We start from the raw sequence: 18,322 nt of genomic DNA, 5'->3' as shown, positions 1-18,322 counted from the left end.
CCTTTTTGGGTTCATGTGGAGGAGGTCTCTGATGACTAGTGATTGGAAGGTAATCAGTGGGTCTGAATACTCTGTGATGGGGTTGAATTTAGATATGGGTTTGAGATCAGTGTGAATGAATTGATCCTTGGGAGCCACAATATTGTCTGTGGCAGTCTTAACTGTTCCGGTATTCTCTTCAGTTAGTTGTATGTTTTCCTTTAGGTCGGTTTTTGGGTTTCTAATGATTGAACCCTTCTTTCTTTTCATTATTTGAGTATTCTTTTGGGGATTGAATATTTTTTGGGCCGTATACATGCTGCCTCTTTTTTCTTTTTTAATAAAGAATTTTTTAAGAGCTAAATTTCGCAGGAATTTTTTTAAACCAATAAATGCGTCAAAGGTATTGAATTTTGCGGTTGGCGCAAATTTAAGGCCTCTATGGAGGAGGGAGAGTTCTTCTTTGCTTGGAGTATAGTTACTTAGGTTGAATGTGCCCTCTCCTATGGCCCTTTGTTTTTCCTTTTGTCTGGTTAGTCCTCGGCCTCTTCTTCCCCTTTTGGTTTTTTTCTTTTTGTTGAACTCCTTGCATGAAAAAAATCCTTTTTAATGGTTTTCTTTATTGGTTTTTTGTTTGTGTTATTATTATGACTTCTAGTGGTCCTATGTGGTCTAAATTCTTTGGAGTTGTCTCCCTGTGTCCCTAGTTGGTTCCGTCCTCGTACGGCTGCGGCGTAACTGACCTTTTGGTTAGGTTTAATTGAATTATTGGTTTGACTTGTGGTCCCTGATGATACGGGGTCTACTTCAGTGATTGTATCCTCCTCTATTACTTCTAAGGGGGCATACCTATTTGGGGATATAACAGAGCCATTTACTCGTTCCTCACTATTCCTATTGTATATCATGTTTTCTTGTATCAATATTAGTGGTGTTATTGGTGTATCTTTATCTATATTATTGGTATTGGGTTCTGTTGTTGGGCTTTCTGTTGGTGGACTTTCTTCGTGTACTGTTAGGTCGGTAATATTACAGTCACACCAAGTATTGTCAATTGTGTTGAATTCGTTTTCTGATATGAGACTGATTTCATGTTGGATATTTTCCCTTTCTGTTCCTAGTTCATCTCTTTTGAACTTTTTGTTTTTTTTAAATATTATGAGGTCCTCTTTATTTTTAATTCTGTTTTTTATTGATCTGGATATTTTAATTATATCCTCCTCTTCCTTATAAGGCCTGATTTTTTCGAATAGTTCCAATATTTCCTGGTTGTTCCTGGTCAGGCTGATTTTTCTTTTTTCTATTATGAAAAGTACGGCTCTTTTTGAAAAGTCATGGAGTAGATTATCCCATTCTTTTAGGGTTGTGGGGTCACCCAAATCACCGTTAAGGGGCTTAGATATTTTCAGTCCTTTGGGTACAGTGTTTTTCTCCAAATACTGTTCTAGGGAGGATACCTCCCATAGGTCCCTCATTTCTGTGATCAATAATTGTTCTAGTTTATACTAGTATCCCCTTGTTCCAGTCCCTCGCCGCCAGATCCACGTCCGCTTGTGGGACCGTGCAGAAAAATCAACGCGGCCTCCCTGTCCACCCCCTCCAGGTACCTATCCCCAGGGGTGAGACCCGTGCCCTTACCAGTGAAAACCTGTTGTTTGTCAGATAGAAGGACAAGAGGGATGTCCTTGTACTGTCCACAATTCATGGTAACGGCATCACCCCTGTTCCTGTGCGAGGTACCGCAGCAACGGTCCTCAAGCCCGATTGTATCGTCGTCTACAATCGGTATATGGGAGGAGTTGATCTCTCTGATCAAGTCCTCAAGCCATATAACGCCATGCGCCAAACCCGGGCATGGTACAAAAAAGTTGCGGTCTACTTGGTGCAGGTTGCCTTGTACAACTCTTTTGTGCTGTCCCAGAGCGCTGGCAACACAGGGACATTCCTTCAGTTCTATGAGGCAGTCCTCAAGGCCCTGATCTTTTCGGACCGGGAAAGAGCAGGCCGGAGTACCTCGGGAACTAGAGGCGCCCGGATCGTCCCTGGCCAACACTTTCCAGGTGTGGTCCCCCATACTGGAAAGAAGAGACGAACCCAAAAAAAGTGCAGAGTGTGTCGCAGGAGGGGGATACGGAAGGACACCACTACTCAGTGCGACACATGCCCCGATCATCCGGGCCTCTGCATTGACGGTTGCTTCAGGGAGTATCACACTTCCATGGAGTACTAAATTTATATCCCAATTTAGCCACTGACTATCGGATAAAAAAACTGGTTCTCAGACTTGAGACACCAAAAAAATAAAATAAAAAATAAAATAATAAAAAAAAAGTATACAAATTAGGTATCTCTGCGTCGGTAATAATCTCCTCTATAAAAATACCCCATGAACTAACGCCCACGATTTACATGGTCCAAAAAAAATAAAAAAACTTTTTTATCAAAAAGGATAATATAGTCTAAAACCTAAATAATTGTAAAAAAAGTAGACTAATTAGGTATCGCCACGTCCGTAAGAATCTCCTCTATAAAAATACGATTTACATGGTCCAAAAAAAAAACAAAAAAAACTTTTTTATCAAAAAGGATAATATAGTCTAAAACCTAAATAATTGTAAAAAAGTAGACTAATTAGGTATCGCCACGTCCGTAAGAATCTCCTCTATAAAAATACTGCATGACCTAACCCCCCAGATTAACACGGTCAAAAAAAAAAAAAACGGTGCAAAAAAGAACTTTTTTTTTTACCTTACATAACAAAAAGTTTAATAGCAAGCGATCAAAAAGTCATATAGCCCCCAAAATAGTGGCAATAAAACCGTCCTCTCATCCCGCAAAAAATTAGCCACTACATAAGAAAATCGGCTAAAAAACTAAAAAAATAAATGACTTTTAGACTTTAGAGATACAAAAAAAAAATTTTTGTATCAAAAAGGATTATATAGTCTAAAACCTACCGTATCTTTCGCCCTATAAGATGCACCGGCCCATAAGACGCACCTAGGTTTTTGAGGAGGAAAATAAGAAAAAAAATATTTTGAACCAAAAGGTGTGCTTTTGGTGGGTTTTGAACTAATTGTGGTCTGTGGATGGCGCACTGTTATGGGGGATCTGTGGGTGACACTTATGGGGGATCTGTGGGTGACACTTATGGGGGATCTGTGGGTGACACTTATGGGGGATCTGTGGGTGACACTTATGGGGGATCTGTGGGTGACACTTATGGGGGATCTGTGGCTGACACTTATGGGGGATCTGTGGGTGACACTTATGGGGGATCTGTGGGTGACACTTATGGGGGATCTGTGGGTGACACTTATGGGGGATCTGTGGGTGACACTTATGGGGGATCTGTGGGTGACACTTATGGGGGATCTGTGGGTGGCTCTTATTGGGCTCTCTGGGTGGCACTGTTATGAGGATCTGTGGATGACACATATATAGCATCTTATGCTATGTGTCATCCACAGATCCCCTCCATAAGTGTCCCTGTAGTGAATGACCCTCAATACATGGGCTGGGGGCTGGGGGCTGGCATCTGCTTTTATAATGACAGCGGGGCCCGTGCAGTGACTGTATTCTACTACACGGGCCCCGCTCACTGTATATTATTGTATCTCTAATAGTAAATTGTTATGCATATAATCGCATAATGAGCGCTGTGTATTACTTACAACTACAAGCGCTCGCCGCTCGGTAGGTAGCAGAGAGGAGGGAGGAGGCAGGCCGGGAGGACGGGCGCTGGCAGCGTGAGTCACTACGTCACGCGTCTGCGCCGCCTGCTTCATTCATAAAGTAGGCGGCACAGGCGCGTGACGTATGACTCACGCTGCCAGCGCCCGTCCTCCCGGCCTGCCTCCTCCCTCCTCTCTGCTACCTACCGAGCGGCGAGCGCTTGTAGTTGTAAGTAATACACAGCGCTCATTATGTGATTATATGCATAACAATTTACTATTAGAGATACAATAATATACAGTGAGCGGGGCCTGTGTAGTAGAATACAGTCACTGCACGGGCCCCGCTGTCATTATAAAAGCAGATGCCGGCCCCCAGCCCCTCCTCCCTCACAGCTGATACACCCGCCGCACGGCATCGCGGGTGTATCATTGAAAACTCAGCAAAATCAGCAGCATTCGCCGTATAAGACGCACTGCTATTTTCCCCCCACTTTTGGGGGGGAAAAAGTGTGTCTTATACGGCGAAAAATACGGTAAATAATTGTAAAAAAAGTAGACTTATTAGGTATCGCCGCGTCCGTAAGAATCTCCTCTATAAAAATACCCCATGACCTAACCCCCCAGATTAACACGGTCAAAAAAAAACGGTGCCAAAACAGCTATTTTTGGCACTTTGCCATTTCAATCCGTTTTTTCCGGTAACAAAGCAAGGGTTAACAACCAAACAAAACTTAATATTTATTACCCTAATACTGCAGTTTACAGAAACGCCACATTTGTGGTCGTAAACTGCTGTATCACTAAAAGGCATGGCGCAAAAGTAAAGGAGCGACATGGTTTCTGGAAGCCCGATTTTAATGGCCTTTTTTATTGACACCATGTCCCTTTTGAAGCCCCCCTGAAGCACCCCTAGAGTAGAAACTCCCTAAAAGTGACCCCATCTAAGAAACTACACCCCTCAAGGTATTCAAAACAGATTTTACTAACTTTATTAACCCTTTAGGTGTTCCTCATTTTAGAATTTCAATTTTTTGTAACCTTACCTCACAAAAATGTAATATAGAGCAACCAAAAATCATATGTACCCTAAAAATAGTCCCAACAAAACCACCACCTTATCCCGTAGTTTCCAAAATGGCGTCACTTTTAGGGAGTTTCTACTCCAGGGGTGCATCAGGGAGGTTGAAACCGGTCCATAAAAATCAGCCCTCCAAAAACCAAACGGCGCTCCTTTCTCTCTACGCCCCGCCGTGTGGCCGTACAGTAGTGTACGGCCACATATGGGGTGTTTCTGTAAACAGCAGAGTCAGGGCAATAAATATACAGTCTTGTTTGGCTGTTAACCCTTGCTTTGTTAGTGGAAAAAATGGGTTAAAATGGAAAATGTGGCAAAAAAATGAAATTTTCTAATTTCATCCCCATTTGCCAATAACTCTTGTGCAACACCTGAAGGGTTAACAAAGTTTGTAAAATCAGTTTTGAATACCTTGAGGGGTGTAGTTTCTTAGATGGGGTCACTTTTATGGAGTTTCTACTCTAGGGGTGCATCAGGGGGCTTCAAATGGAACATGGTGTAAATAAACCAGTCCAGCAAAATCTGCCTTCCAAAAACGAAACGGCGCACCTTTCACTCTACACCCCGCTGTGTGGCCGTACAGTAGTTTACGGCCACATATGGGGTGTTTCTGTAAACGGCAGAGTCAGGGCAATAAAGATACAGTCTTGTTTGGCTGTTAACCCTTGCTTTGTTAGTGGAAAAAATGGGTTAAAATGGAAAATGTGGCAAAAAAATGAAATTTTCAAATTTCATCCCCATTTGCCAATAACTCTTGTGCAACACCTAAAGGGTTAACAAAGTTTGTAAAATCAGTTTTGAATACCTTGAGGAGTGGAGTTTCTAGAATGGGGTCATTTTGGGGTGGTTTTTATTATATAAGCCTCACAAAGTGACTTCAGACCTGAACTGGTCCCTAAAAATTGGGTTTTTGAAGATTTCTGAAAAATTTCAAGATTTACTTCCACACTTCTAAGCCTTGTAACAGCCCAAAAATATAAAATATCATTCCCAAAATGATCCAAACATGAAGTAGACATATGGGGAATGTAAAGTAATAAAGTGGTCCCAAAGAGATTAAATGGAGAAGCAGGGCATATGTGTGGCCTGCCACACTATCAAAAAGGGGGAACAGGACCCATTCCTGGGATCAGTGGAGGTCGCAGAATCGGACCCTTACTAATCATATAGTTATGCCCTATGCTGTGGAAAGGATAACTTGAAAACCTGGACAACCCCTTTAAATCCTCCACCACCAGTATCTCTTTACATGGCAGCAGTGATGCCTGTAAATAAGGAATATCATCACTACCGCCATGTAAACCATACATGTCAATACTAGAGAATGTGATGCACTGTGCAGAATTTTTCAGTCACAAGTCCAACCCCCTTTGCAGGTCATAACCTTTAACAAAGCCCAAGCAAAGGTACTAGAGGAGCAACGTGAGCAAAGGGGACAAACGGAGGGTCGTAACTGAAACATAGGCATTAGGGTCACCTGAGGCAGGGTAGTAGTGTGAATCCTGGAGCAGGGGTAACTGGAGAAGAGGCAATATTAGCGGTGCATTTAAAGTGGGGGCATCTGGAGCTGGGGCATTTATGGGGGTGCACCTAAAGCAGAGGCATTAGGGTCGCCTGAGGCAGGGTAATGGTGGTGATCCATCCACAAGGCCAAAAACTGAGGCAGTGAAGGAGGCTCATGAAACCTGGTAATCAGCTATTAGAGATGGGACGAAGGATTAGTCGAATCCACGAATCCCTTGAATCTTGCTGGATTCGTGGAATTCGTGGACTATAATCCCGATGTAATTTACCGGATACGAATCCGACAAATCCCAGTGGGGCCCAGACTGGTGGCGGCGGCGGCAGGGCACAGCGAGAGATGAGTGCTTCGCTGCTGCAGCAGGGGAGGGAGAGGCGTCTCCTTTCCCTGTTCCTCTGATAGGCTGCCGGAACAAGGCCCGCAGCCTATCAGAGGCTGGTGCAGGCGGCGCGATGACGTCATCGCGCCGCCTGAGCCATACAGTGCGGGACACAGGCCAGAAGAGGCCTGCATCGCAGCGGAGGTAAGTAAAAGTGTGTTTGTTATTTTTTATCTGTTACTGGCACATTGGCGAGGGGGAGAGGTGAGAGGCACTATGATACTACTGGCACATTGGGGGGGAGGCACTATGATACTGGCACATTGGGGGGGAGATGGCACTATGATCCTGGCACATTTTGGGGGGGGAGGCACTATGATACTGGCACATTTGGGGGGGAGAAGGCACTATGATACTGGCACATTGGGGGGGAGATGGCACTATGATACTGGCACATTATGGGGGGAGATGGCACTATGATACTGGCACATTGGGGGGGTGGCACTATGATACTGGCACATTTGGGGGGAGATGGCACTATGATACTGGCACATTGGGGGGAGATGGCACTATGATACTGGCGCTTTGGGGGGGAGATGGCACTATGATACTGGCACATTGGGGGGGAGATGGCACTATGATACTGGCACATTGGGGGGGAGATGGCACTATGATACCGGCACATGGGGGGGAGTAGAGAGGCACTCCGCACTTGATACTGGCACATGTGGGAGGGAAAAAGAGAGGCACTTGATACTGGAACATGGGGGGGAGGAGAGAGGCACTTGATAATGGCACATGATTAGGGGGGCATCTATGATTAGGGGGGCATCTATGGGGACTCTTACTGGCACATTATTGGGTGTCACTGTGGGGCCACTTCTTATTGGCACAATATTGGGGGGCACTATGGGGGCATCTACTGAGGCCACAAAGAAGGGGTATTTTAAATGGGGGGCTCTGTGTGGTACTAGTATTATCAGGGGTATGATCTGTTTCTGCAGTATAGTATTGGGGAGCACAGCGGCACAGTATTGGGGGTGGTAGGATGATTTGTCCAGAAGAAGCGAGGATGATGGAAAAGTAGTAAACTATTCTCTGTCAAACTGCAGAGAAGAAAAATGGCTGAAAAATTGTGGTCTGGTCTGAAGGTCTGAAAGGAGAAGATGAGGAAAGAGACCATGTACATCAAAGGAGACGTCACTGGATGTAAGAGGTATGTGGCGCTGTATTGCCCTGTATTTCTGTAGTGATAGGAGCAGGGGCGTAACGATCGCGGTCATATAGGGTGCGACCGTGACTGGGGGGTGGAGGCGGAGGTTCAGACAAACTGACGCGGTCTGACTTTGTTTCTTACACCGTTCACACAATTCTTATGTACAGGATTCGTAGGATTCGAGACTTGAAAGATTCGATATATATTCGAGAACCTATTCGGATTTGAAAAAAATTTGATTCGTCCCACCTCTATCAGCTATTATTGCCTGGGAAAGGCACTGACAGCCCCCATTCCTGCAGTGTTTCCTTTAGGGGAAATGTAGCATTATAGGATGGACATCTAAATGAATGGGCATGCATGTATTGTCTGGACACACTGGGATCTCCAGAGCTGGAGAGGCTCTTATATAAACCCCTTTAAAGGGGTTGTCTCTTGTCAGATAATGGGGGCATATCTCTAGGTCACAGGCATCCTCAACCTGCGGCCCTCCAGCTGTTGTGAAACTACAACTCCCACAATGCCCTGCTGTAGGCTGATACCAGTAGGCTGTTCGGGCATGCTGGGAGTTGTAGTTTTGAAACAGCTGGAGGGCCACAGTTTGAGGATGCCTGCTCTAGGATGTGCCCCCATTGTCTGATAGGTGCGGGCCCCACCGGTGGCCAGTCATGTGCAGTGCGCTCCCATTCATTTCTATGGGGAGAGCACTTGGTGGTGGCCGGACCGGAGTCCTCCAGCCACCACTTTGCAGGTTTCCGTTCCCGATATAGGTTCGGGTACCAGCACCAATAAGACAATGGGGGCATATATTAGCGGCCATTGTCTGAGATGAGACAACCCCTTTAAGACACAGTAATTTAAGTTTCTTATCAGTATTATGAGCTTACGCATTACATTATAACTTGAGTTTATCAAATTGCCACCTTTCGTAAAAGCATTATGCACAACTGGTAATGATTATCTATTTTATGGATACTACATGTACATCATCCTCTGACCTTTTTCCTTCATATACTTTGCATATCTCAGAGCCATGTATTCATTATTTTTTCTTTAGAGTTTTGGGCCAGAAATTTCCAGGATTCCTAGTTGAAGGTGATGTCCATTTAGGACATACCTTCCTCACACTTTGTAAGAAGAATCCACCAATGATAGGCTGATCACAGGGTACCCCTCTGTTGGGACCTCAAGATATTAACCGTAATTTGTGTGGGAGCCTGGAGCCAAATGTCCAATTACTGCAAAATAAATGTGGGGCCATGTTTTTGAAGTTGTCTTTGGGTCAATAATGGGGGCCCGTGCTCCTTGTTTGATTGGAGTGGCAGACATGCATGCGTGTCCACTGCTTCATTAATCTGCCTGAAATAGCGGAGTACAAGCAGTAGCCCCATAGAACTGAATGGAGTAGTTGCGTGCATGTGTGACCGCCACTCCAATTAAAACGGGGCACAATGCGGTCGGCTATTTTTGGAATGCCTATAGAAATTAATAAAGAGGTGGCCGCGCTTCCCATTCTAAAGATAGGTGTGGGTCCCACACCTATCAGACAGTGGGGGCATATCCTAGCATTATGCCCCCAATCTCTAAGGTGAGAGAACCCCTTTAATGATTCATCTCTGTTATGTGTTACTGGGTTTCTACTTTTTTGTTGATACATTTGGCTGGGTTGATACATTTTTATCATTTGTTTATGCATAGAAAATGTAACCACAAAATACATGTTTGTTTTTACAGTGATTGCATTTTTTTTTACTAGTGGTAATTGCCTATGCAGTTTTTACAGGTAAAACACATTTTTGGGAGATTTATTAAAGGGAATCTGTCACCTGCTTTTACCATTTTAAGCTGTCACCATCGCTATGTTGACTAAAGTACCTTATTTCCTGCAGTCTTCTTTTTACTTTATTTCGTTTTGTCCTTTTGATATAAAAGCCCTTTTTATGATATGCTAATGAGGCTCCAAGGTGCCCAGAGGGGCGTTTTTTTTCCCTCTCCGGTGCCCAGTGACGCCCCCCTGCAGTGCCTAAGAACGCCTCCTGATCCTCAAATAACCTCCCACAGCCCCGGGGAATGGTTCCGCCCCCTCCCCACATCATCGTCTACCTTATAGAAATGCCCGTCCTTCTTCCTGTCAGCGGCCAGAAAACTCGCGCAGGCGCAGTACTGCCTGCGGCCTGCGCGATCATCAACCTCCTTAGGGCAACAGCGCTCAGGTTATATCACTGGGCTCGGCGCATGCCCAGTGAGACTTTTGAGGCTGTTGCCCTGAGGAGGTTGATGATCGCGCAGGTGCAGGCCGCAGGCAGTACTGCGCCTACGCAAGTTTTCTGGCCGCCGACAGGAAGAAGGACGGAGCATTTCTAGAAGGTAGACGATGACGTGGGGAGGGGGCGGAACCGTTCCCCGGGGCTGTGGGAGGTTATTTGAGGATCAGGAGGCGTTCTTAGGCACTGCAGGGGGGCGTCACTGGGCACCGGAGAGGGAAAAAAACGCCCCTCTGGGCACCTTGGAGCCTCATTAGCATATCATAAAAAGGCCTTTTATTTCAAAAGGACAAAACGAAATAAAGTAAAAAGAAGACTGCAGGAAATAAGGTACTTTAGTGAACATAGCGATGGTGACAGCTTAAAATGGTAAAAGCAGGTGACAGATTCCCTTTAAAACCAGCATAAAGGAAAACTGGCTTAGTTGCCCGTAGAAATCAATCAGATTATTTTTGTACTTATTTTCGACCTGATTGGTTGCTATGAGCAACTAAGCCAGTTTTCCTTTACACTAGTTTTGATAAATCTCCTCCAGTGGCCCAGATCTACTAATCCAGTTGATGGCGTTCATTTAGTCAGACTGTCTAGACCTGCACCAGATTTATCCCAGGGGCTCAGGCTGGATGATAATTGTGGTGAAGGGGGAGACACTTTTCTCTGACTCTTAACAACTATTGGTTGGCTCACTTGGAGACAGATTTCTATGTCAGAATTGCCCTAAAACCGGAGCATCTTATGCCCCACCTATAACCCATGAAGCTTCACCCACTTACCGTTAAGCCCACCCCATTTTCGAATATGTTGGGAAAAATTGTAGAAACCCTATATGCACTATTTTGCAACAATTTTTGCTACTTTGCACCACTTTTTAGACAGTATTTTGGTGCAGACACATTAATAAATCTGGGACATTGATTTAACATGTTTCACCTGAGAAAATGCAATTGCTATAAAAAAGCATACATATTTAATGCATTTTAAGGCCTCTTTCACACTTGCGTTGTCCGGATCCGGCGTGTACTCCACTTGCCGGAATTACACGCCGGATCCGGAAAAACGCAAGTGTACTGAAAGCATTTGAAGACGGAACCGTCTTCCAAATGCGTTCAGTGTTACTATGGCACCCAGGACGCTATTAAAGTCCTGGTTGCCATAGTAGTAGTGGGGAGCGGGGGAGCAGTATACTTACAGTCCGTGCAGCTCCCGGGGCGCTCCAGAGTGACGTCAGAGCGCCCCATGCGCATGGATGACGTGATCCATGTGATCACATGATCCATGCGCTTGGGGCGCCCTGACGTCACTCTGGAGCGCCCGGGGAGCCGCACGGACGGTAAGTATACTGCTCCCCCGCTCCCCACTACACTTTACCATGGCTGCCAGGACTTTAGCGTCCCGGCAGCCATGGTAACCATTCTGAAAAAGCTAAATGTCGGCTCCGGCAATGCGCCGAAACGACGTTTAGCTTAAGGCCGGATCCGGATCAATGCCTTTCAATGGGCATTAATTCCGGATCCGGCCTTGCGGCAAGTGTTCCGGATTTTTGGCCGGAGCAAAAAGCGCAGCATGCTGCGGTATTTTCTCCGGCCAAAAAACGTTCCGTTCCGGAACTGAAGACATCCTGATGCATCCTGAACGGATTTCTCTCCATTCAGAATGCATTAGGATAATCCTGATCAGGATTCTTCCGGCATAGAGCCCCGACGACGGAACTCTATGCCGGAAGACAAGAACGCAGGTGTGAAAGAGCCCTTAGAAAGTAACACTAAATGTAAACCCTGCCTTTATCTAAGTTAGGCTACTTTCACACTAGCATTTTTGCTGGATCCGGCAGGGTTCAGCAAAAACGCTTCCATTACTGATAATACAACCATCTGCATCTGTTATGAACGGATCCGGTTGTATTATCTTTGACATTGCCAAGACGGATCCATTTTGAACTCCATTGAAAGTCAGTGGGGGACAAATCCTTTTCTATTGTGGCAGATTGTGGCAGAGAAAACTGATCCGTCCCCATTGACTTGCATTGGGGGTCATGACGGATCCATTTTCCTGTATTTTTTTTTCCAGGACGGAAAGCAAAATACAACGTTGCGATTTGCTCTCTGGTCTGGAATGCATTTTGGAGTATTCCGTTCAGTTCAGTTTTTTCCCCATTGACAATGAATGGGGATAAATCTGAAGCGTTTTTTTCCGGTATTGAGCCCCCATGACAGAACTTAATACCGGAAAACTTTAACGCTTGTGTGCAAGTACCCTTATTGATGAACACTCCAATCGCAGCATTTAATTAGAAATTGTATGACATTATTCATTGGCATTAGCCCCGTAGGGTACCTGCACACGAATGCAGATTTCAAAACAGAAAATCCACATGGTTTTTCATGTTGGGGATGCAACAGCATGTACCATATACAGTACTGTGTATTATTACCACTTGACCAGTAGATGGCGCTGTACATTAAGGTTACCAGTTGTGTATATCTGTAAAACTTGTTGGTTTCTCTTTCTCTCTTTTCTCTCTTTATACCAAGATGGCTGCTGTTACAGTTTGCTGAAATGTCTTGTATGTTTGGAACTTAATCCACACAAGTAAACCAAGTTCTGCCTCATCAGAAGCTACTAGTGTCTTCTCTAATACATAACCAATAGGTTATGGGCCCAGCTCTTGACACTAGAAAAAGGAAAACTACAAGCAAGTAAGTGCTGCATCTACGATCCTACCAAATCCTGTGTGAGGAAACAAGAGCTGCATCCAATTCACTGAAAGATGGCAAGTGCTTCAGATATGAAGTCTACAATAGCAAAGCTCAACAATACCAACTACCAGCTATGGAAGTTTAAGCTTGAAATGTTGTTATCCAAAGATGACTTGTGGCAGGTACTAGATACACACAGACCCAATGACAACCCAGAAGAATGGGACAGGAAAAACAGGCAAGCAAAAGCAGTCATAAGCCTGTTAGTGGAGGATGATCAACTCATTCCTATAAGGAAAGAAAACACAGCTAAAGGTATGTGGACTGCATTACAACAACTGCATGAACGTGCAAGCCTAAACAGCAAACTATATCTGCTGCTCAAACTGTATAAGATGAGGCTGGAAAAAGGGCAGGAAATGGGTGAAGATGTAAAGGCTATGCTAGAGATTGTGGACCAGCTGGGTGCAATAGGTGAAGAAATGAAAGACAATCATGTAGTAGCAGTACCAAAATCATACATTGGCCCTTATAAATGCTCTAGAAACTAGACCGGAAACTGAACTGACGCTAGAATATGTTAAGGGAAAATTAATTGATGAATACAGCAGAAGAGAGGAAAATCTGCATAGTGAAGAGAACGAGAGATCAGAGACAGCTCTGAAGATTCATGAAGGCATAAGACAAAGCAAAGAAACCAGGGTATGTTCTTGCTGCAAAAAGGCCGGTCATCTGAAAAAGAACTGTTCAATCTGGAAAGCTGAGCAGCGAAAGCGGGAGCTACCCACAAGAGAAAGAGCTAAAGTGGTCATGAAAGAAAATGAAAGTGCATCGTGGAGTGGTACTTTTAAAGTGACTCAGAATTATACGTCACACGGATGGTACATTGATTCAGTCACATGACAAGTGACGAGACATTCTTTACGGAAATAGATTTTAGTGGAAAAGACAAAGTCTTCCTAGCAAATGGGAAAAGTATTACAGCGGAAGGTAATGGTCAGGGGTTTCTGAACTGCAAAACGCCATCAGTGGGCAAGCAGAGCATCCTTGTAAAGAATGTTCTGTATGTTCCAAGCCTAGAAGGAAGCCTCCTATCAGTTAAAACCCTTGCAAGCAATGGACTCATTGTCCAGTTCAGAGGTAATGAATGGACAATTCAAAATGGAAAGCAAATTCTAGCAAGAGGAAGGTTAAATGAACATCTGTACAAACTCGTCACTAAAAGTGAGAAGGCTAAAGCGGCAACTCATAACCCACATTACAAGTGCATCCACCTGTGGCATAGAAGATTGGGGCATCGGAACCCAGAAGCTATAAAGGACTTCGCAAAGAGAGGTCTATCAGAAGACATGAAAATATTGCCTTGCCACACACTCAGCAAGTGCATGTGCTGCATCTAAGCAAAGGCCACCCGAACCTCTCTTCCACAGACCAGTCAAAGAAAAACCATGGAACTGATACACAGTAATGTGTGCGGACCAATGAAAACCACCACACCCGGCGGGAACAGATATTTACTGACTTTCATCGATGATTATTCTAGGTACACAATAACATATCTAATGAAGCACAAAAGTGAGACATTAGTAAAACTTCAAGAATTTGTAGCTATGACAAGCAACAAGTTTCAAAGGAAACCTGGAATAATACGCACTGACAATGGAGGGGAATATATGAGTACAGAGATAGAATCATACCTAAAGAAACAAGGTATTATACACCAAACAACTGTACCATACACTCCTGAGCAAAACGGCGTAGCAGAAAGAAAGAATCGCACTCTTGTAGAAATGACCAGATGTATGATTTCAGACGCTGCCTTACCTAACAAATACTGGGGAGAAGCGATAATGACTGCAACATACCTAGAAAACAGGCTCCCATCAAAAGCTATTGAGAGTACACCATATGAAATGTGGAATGGATCAAAACCTAATGTAGGGCACATCAGAGTGTTTGGCTGTAAAGCATATGCCTACATTCCAAGTGAGAAACGCTCCAAGTTGGAGAACAAAGACATAGAAGGCATTCTGATGGGCTACAGTGAGTAGAGTAAGGGATATAGAATCCTTTGTCCAAAGAACAACAAGGTCACAGTAAGCCACAGTGTTTATTTTGATGAAAGTGAAGCACCAGATAATAAAATTTTTGAAAAATGTGGAGAGGATTTGCGCGCTGAATCAGCAAGAAACGCTGACCCATGCGAAGTAGGACAAGAGCCAGAACAAGAAGTGGAATTTACAGTCAACGAGCCAGTAGAACCCACTGAACAACAAGAAATCAGAAGATCCTCTCGGATGACAAAAGGGATACCACCCCGCAGATACCACCCATCATACGCTACTAAAACACATCAAATATAGGAGCCAACATCCTGGAAAGACATAGAAACTTGCCGAGAAGGGAAGCCGATCAGTGGAGAAAAGCAGCTGAAGAAGAAATAAAATCACTTCAAGAAAATAAAACTTGGTCACTAACAGAACTCCCTCCTGGTCACAAAACTATCGGAAGCAAATGGACTTTAAAAGTGAAATACGATGCAGAAGGAAACATATATAGATACAAAGCAAGATTAGTTGCCAAGGGATACTCCCAGAAATTTGGAGAAGATTATGATGAGACATTTGCTCCAGTTGTGAAACATTCCACTATAAAAACACTCCTTAGCATTGCTTCCTGAAAGGGAATGCAAGTGAAGCACCTAGATGTCAAAACTGCTTTTCTGTATGGAGACATTAAGGAGGATCCATACATGGAACAGCCACCAGGATTTGAGAAGGAAAAGAACCTTGTATGCAAACTGCAAAAGAGCATCTATGGGCTCAAGCAAGCGGCGAGAATGTGGAATGAAAAAGTGAACAAATTACTTACAAAAAAAGGATTCTCCAAAAGTAAAGCAGATCCATGTCTGTATTCAAAGAATCAAGAGAACAAATGGACATACATCCTAATTTACATTGATGACATCTTGACGTGTTTTGAACAAGAAGGGGACTATGACCAAATAGTTCACAAACTAAAACAAAAAATTTTGAAATTAAAGAGTTGGGGAACATTACTCACTACCTAGAAATTTAAATAGAGCGGGAAGAGGGTGGAAGCTATCTTCTTAACCAAAGTCAGAAAATTACAGAAATATTAGAACAGTTTCACATGCAAGATGCAAAGGAAGCGAGAACACCAATGGAACCAGATTATCCGAAAAACAATGGAACAGAAAACTTGTTACCTAACAATGATTATTGCCGCAGGGCAATCGGAAAATTGCTAAACATCGCCACTGTGACAAGACCAGACATCGCCGTAGCAGTGGGAATACTTTGCAGGAAAGTCACTGTGTCAACGCGACTGGAACGCAGTAAAGAGGGTAATGCAGTACCTAAAGGGAACAAATCGGATGAAGCTGCGACTTCCAGCATCGTGAAACCCAAAACTGGTTGGATATGTGGACGCCGATTGGGCTGGAGACTGACCGCAAATCTACAAGTGGTTACATCTTCCAGTATGGACAAGGAACAATAAGCTGGTCTAGTCGGAAACAAGTGACTGTTGCACTCTCTTCAACTGAAGCGGAATACATACAGTAGCAGCACATGCATGTCAAGAAGCCATTTGGATTCGTCAACTTCTACTAGACATGGGACTGAATATGTCACAACCCACACCCATCTTTGAAGACAATCAGGGATGCATAAAGCTTACACACTCTGAGAAGATTAACCCAAGAACCAAGCACATTGATGTGAAATATCATCTGCTCAGGGACATGCAAGAACAAGGAGTTATCGACATCCAGTACTGTCCATCAGAGGAGATGACTGGAGACGCACTCACCAAACCTTTGCCAAGGGAACGTCATTGTTTTCTACAAAAGAGACTGAATATCGTATAATTATGTACATGCCGTTGAGAAGGGGTGTTGGGGATGCAACAGCATGTACCATATACAGTATTGTGTATTTATATCACTTGACCAGTAGATGGCGCTGTACATTAAGGTTACCAGTTGTGTATATCTGTATTCCTCTTGTTGGTTTCTCTTTCTCTCTTTTCTCTCTTTATACCATAATGGCTGCTGTTACAGTTTGCTGAAATGTCTTGTATATTTGGAACTTAATCCACACAAGTAAACCAAGTTCTGCCTCATCAGAAGCTACTTGTGTCTTCTCTAATACATAACCAACATTTCATGTATATTTCTGTGCGATTCTGTTTTTTTGGTGCAGATTTGATGCAGATTTTCCACAGATCTCACCCTTGCATTGAAAAGGGTGAAATGTACACAAAAGAACCACACAAACAATTGACATGCTGCAAATTTCTAAATCCGCATGGCAGGTTAATTTCTGCACTGAAAAAAGTAAAGTATACGTGATTTGTCTAATCTCACACACTTTGCTGGTACTGTATTACACTTACGGTAATTGGCAACCTGTGCGGGTAGCCTTATGCTTCAGTCTATTTTGGGCCTTCATAACAAAGCATTTTTTTTTCATTACTACAATGTTGCTGTATGAGGTGAAAAAAATTCTGCCTCTTTTTCTTTTGCAATTTTTGTTACACCATTTAATCTGTGGTATAGCTAGTTAAAAAAAAAAAATTCTACAGATCAGTGTGATTATAACAATACCAAATATATATACCGTAGTTTTTTTAAAGTATTTTCTGTACTTTTACACAATAATATAATGTTTTATGTTAAAAAATGGCATTGTAGTTTTTATTGGCACCATTTTGGGTATGCATAACATACCATTTGTCAATTATGCAGAACGAATGTGATATCATATATCTATGTTTTTTTTGCAGTTAAAGGGGTTATCCAACCCCTAAAATACCCCCCATATGCCTGAGGTTGTACTTACCTCGCTCCCAGGCCCTTGAGTTGTTTCTGATGCCGGCATGGCTAGCCAATAGCAGGCCGTGATGGTAACGAGCCTCTATAGCTTCACCCGCGATGCTAGGGAAATTTGTTCCCGTCGCGGCATGCTATTCGCAGCACCCCCTGACGCCGGATGTTCTCATCCGTGCGACGGGGAGATGCAGCAGTTACCGTGCCGGTATGAGAAGCAATGCAGGTGCTGGGGAGTGAGGTAAGTACAACCTCTGTGAGGGGCCGGGCATATGGGGGGCATTTTAGGGTTTGGATAACCGCCTTAACTATTTTTAAGAATTAACTTTTTTTTTTTGGGGGGGTGGCTTTTTTACATTAATTCAATTATACTTTGGAGTACAACTGTGTGTCCATAACTGACCTGTTTATGCCTGGCTTTAATCACACATACATTTTTTTCACAGACTGGAAAGGAACCGGATAAACAGCGCCTTTCTATTAAATGACAACACCCTGGAGTTCCTTGCTATCCCCCCTACACTAGCCCCTGAATCTGAGTCTTCCAGCAAATCATGGATGATTGTATTTGGGATAATTGTCGGCCTTCTTGGAGTTGCAAGCATTATGCTTGTAATATCAGCAATCAAGAGTAAGAAGTAAGTTTCTTCAACCATCACTTCTTAGAGCTGATTCACACAACCGTGCTTGGTCCAGGAAACACGGTTGGTGTTGGCCACATC

General features: G+C 43.8%; 1 protein-coding gene across 1 annotated transcript in view; it reads left to right on the top strand.

Annotated features, from left to right (window-relative positions):
- CLTRN (collectrin, amino acid transport regulator) overlaps positions 1–18,322 on the top strand; it is a 91,543-nt gene that overhangs the window by 66,123 nt on the left and 7,098 nt on the right. Inside the window, exon 5 of the mRNA XM_040423318.1 lies at positions 18,047–18,238. Within this exon, the coding sequence (XP_040279252.1) occupies positions 18,047–18,238 (192 nt within the window). The remainder of the gene's footprint in view (positions 1–18,046; positions 18,239–18,322) is intronic.

Source organism: Bufo bufo, chromosome 3, assembly GCF_905171765.1.
Source record: "Bufo bufo chromosome 3, aBufBuf1.1, whole genome shotgun sequence".
Classification (NCBI taxonomy): Eukaryota; Metazoa; Chordata; class Amphibia; order Anura; family Bufonidae; genus Bufo; species Bufo bufo.
The sequence above is the reverse complement of the archived record's forward strand: the minus strand, read 5'-3'. Positions and strand labels throughout refer to the sequence as shown.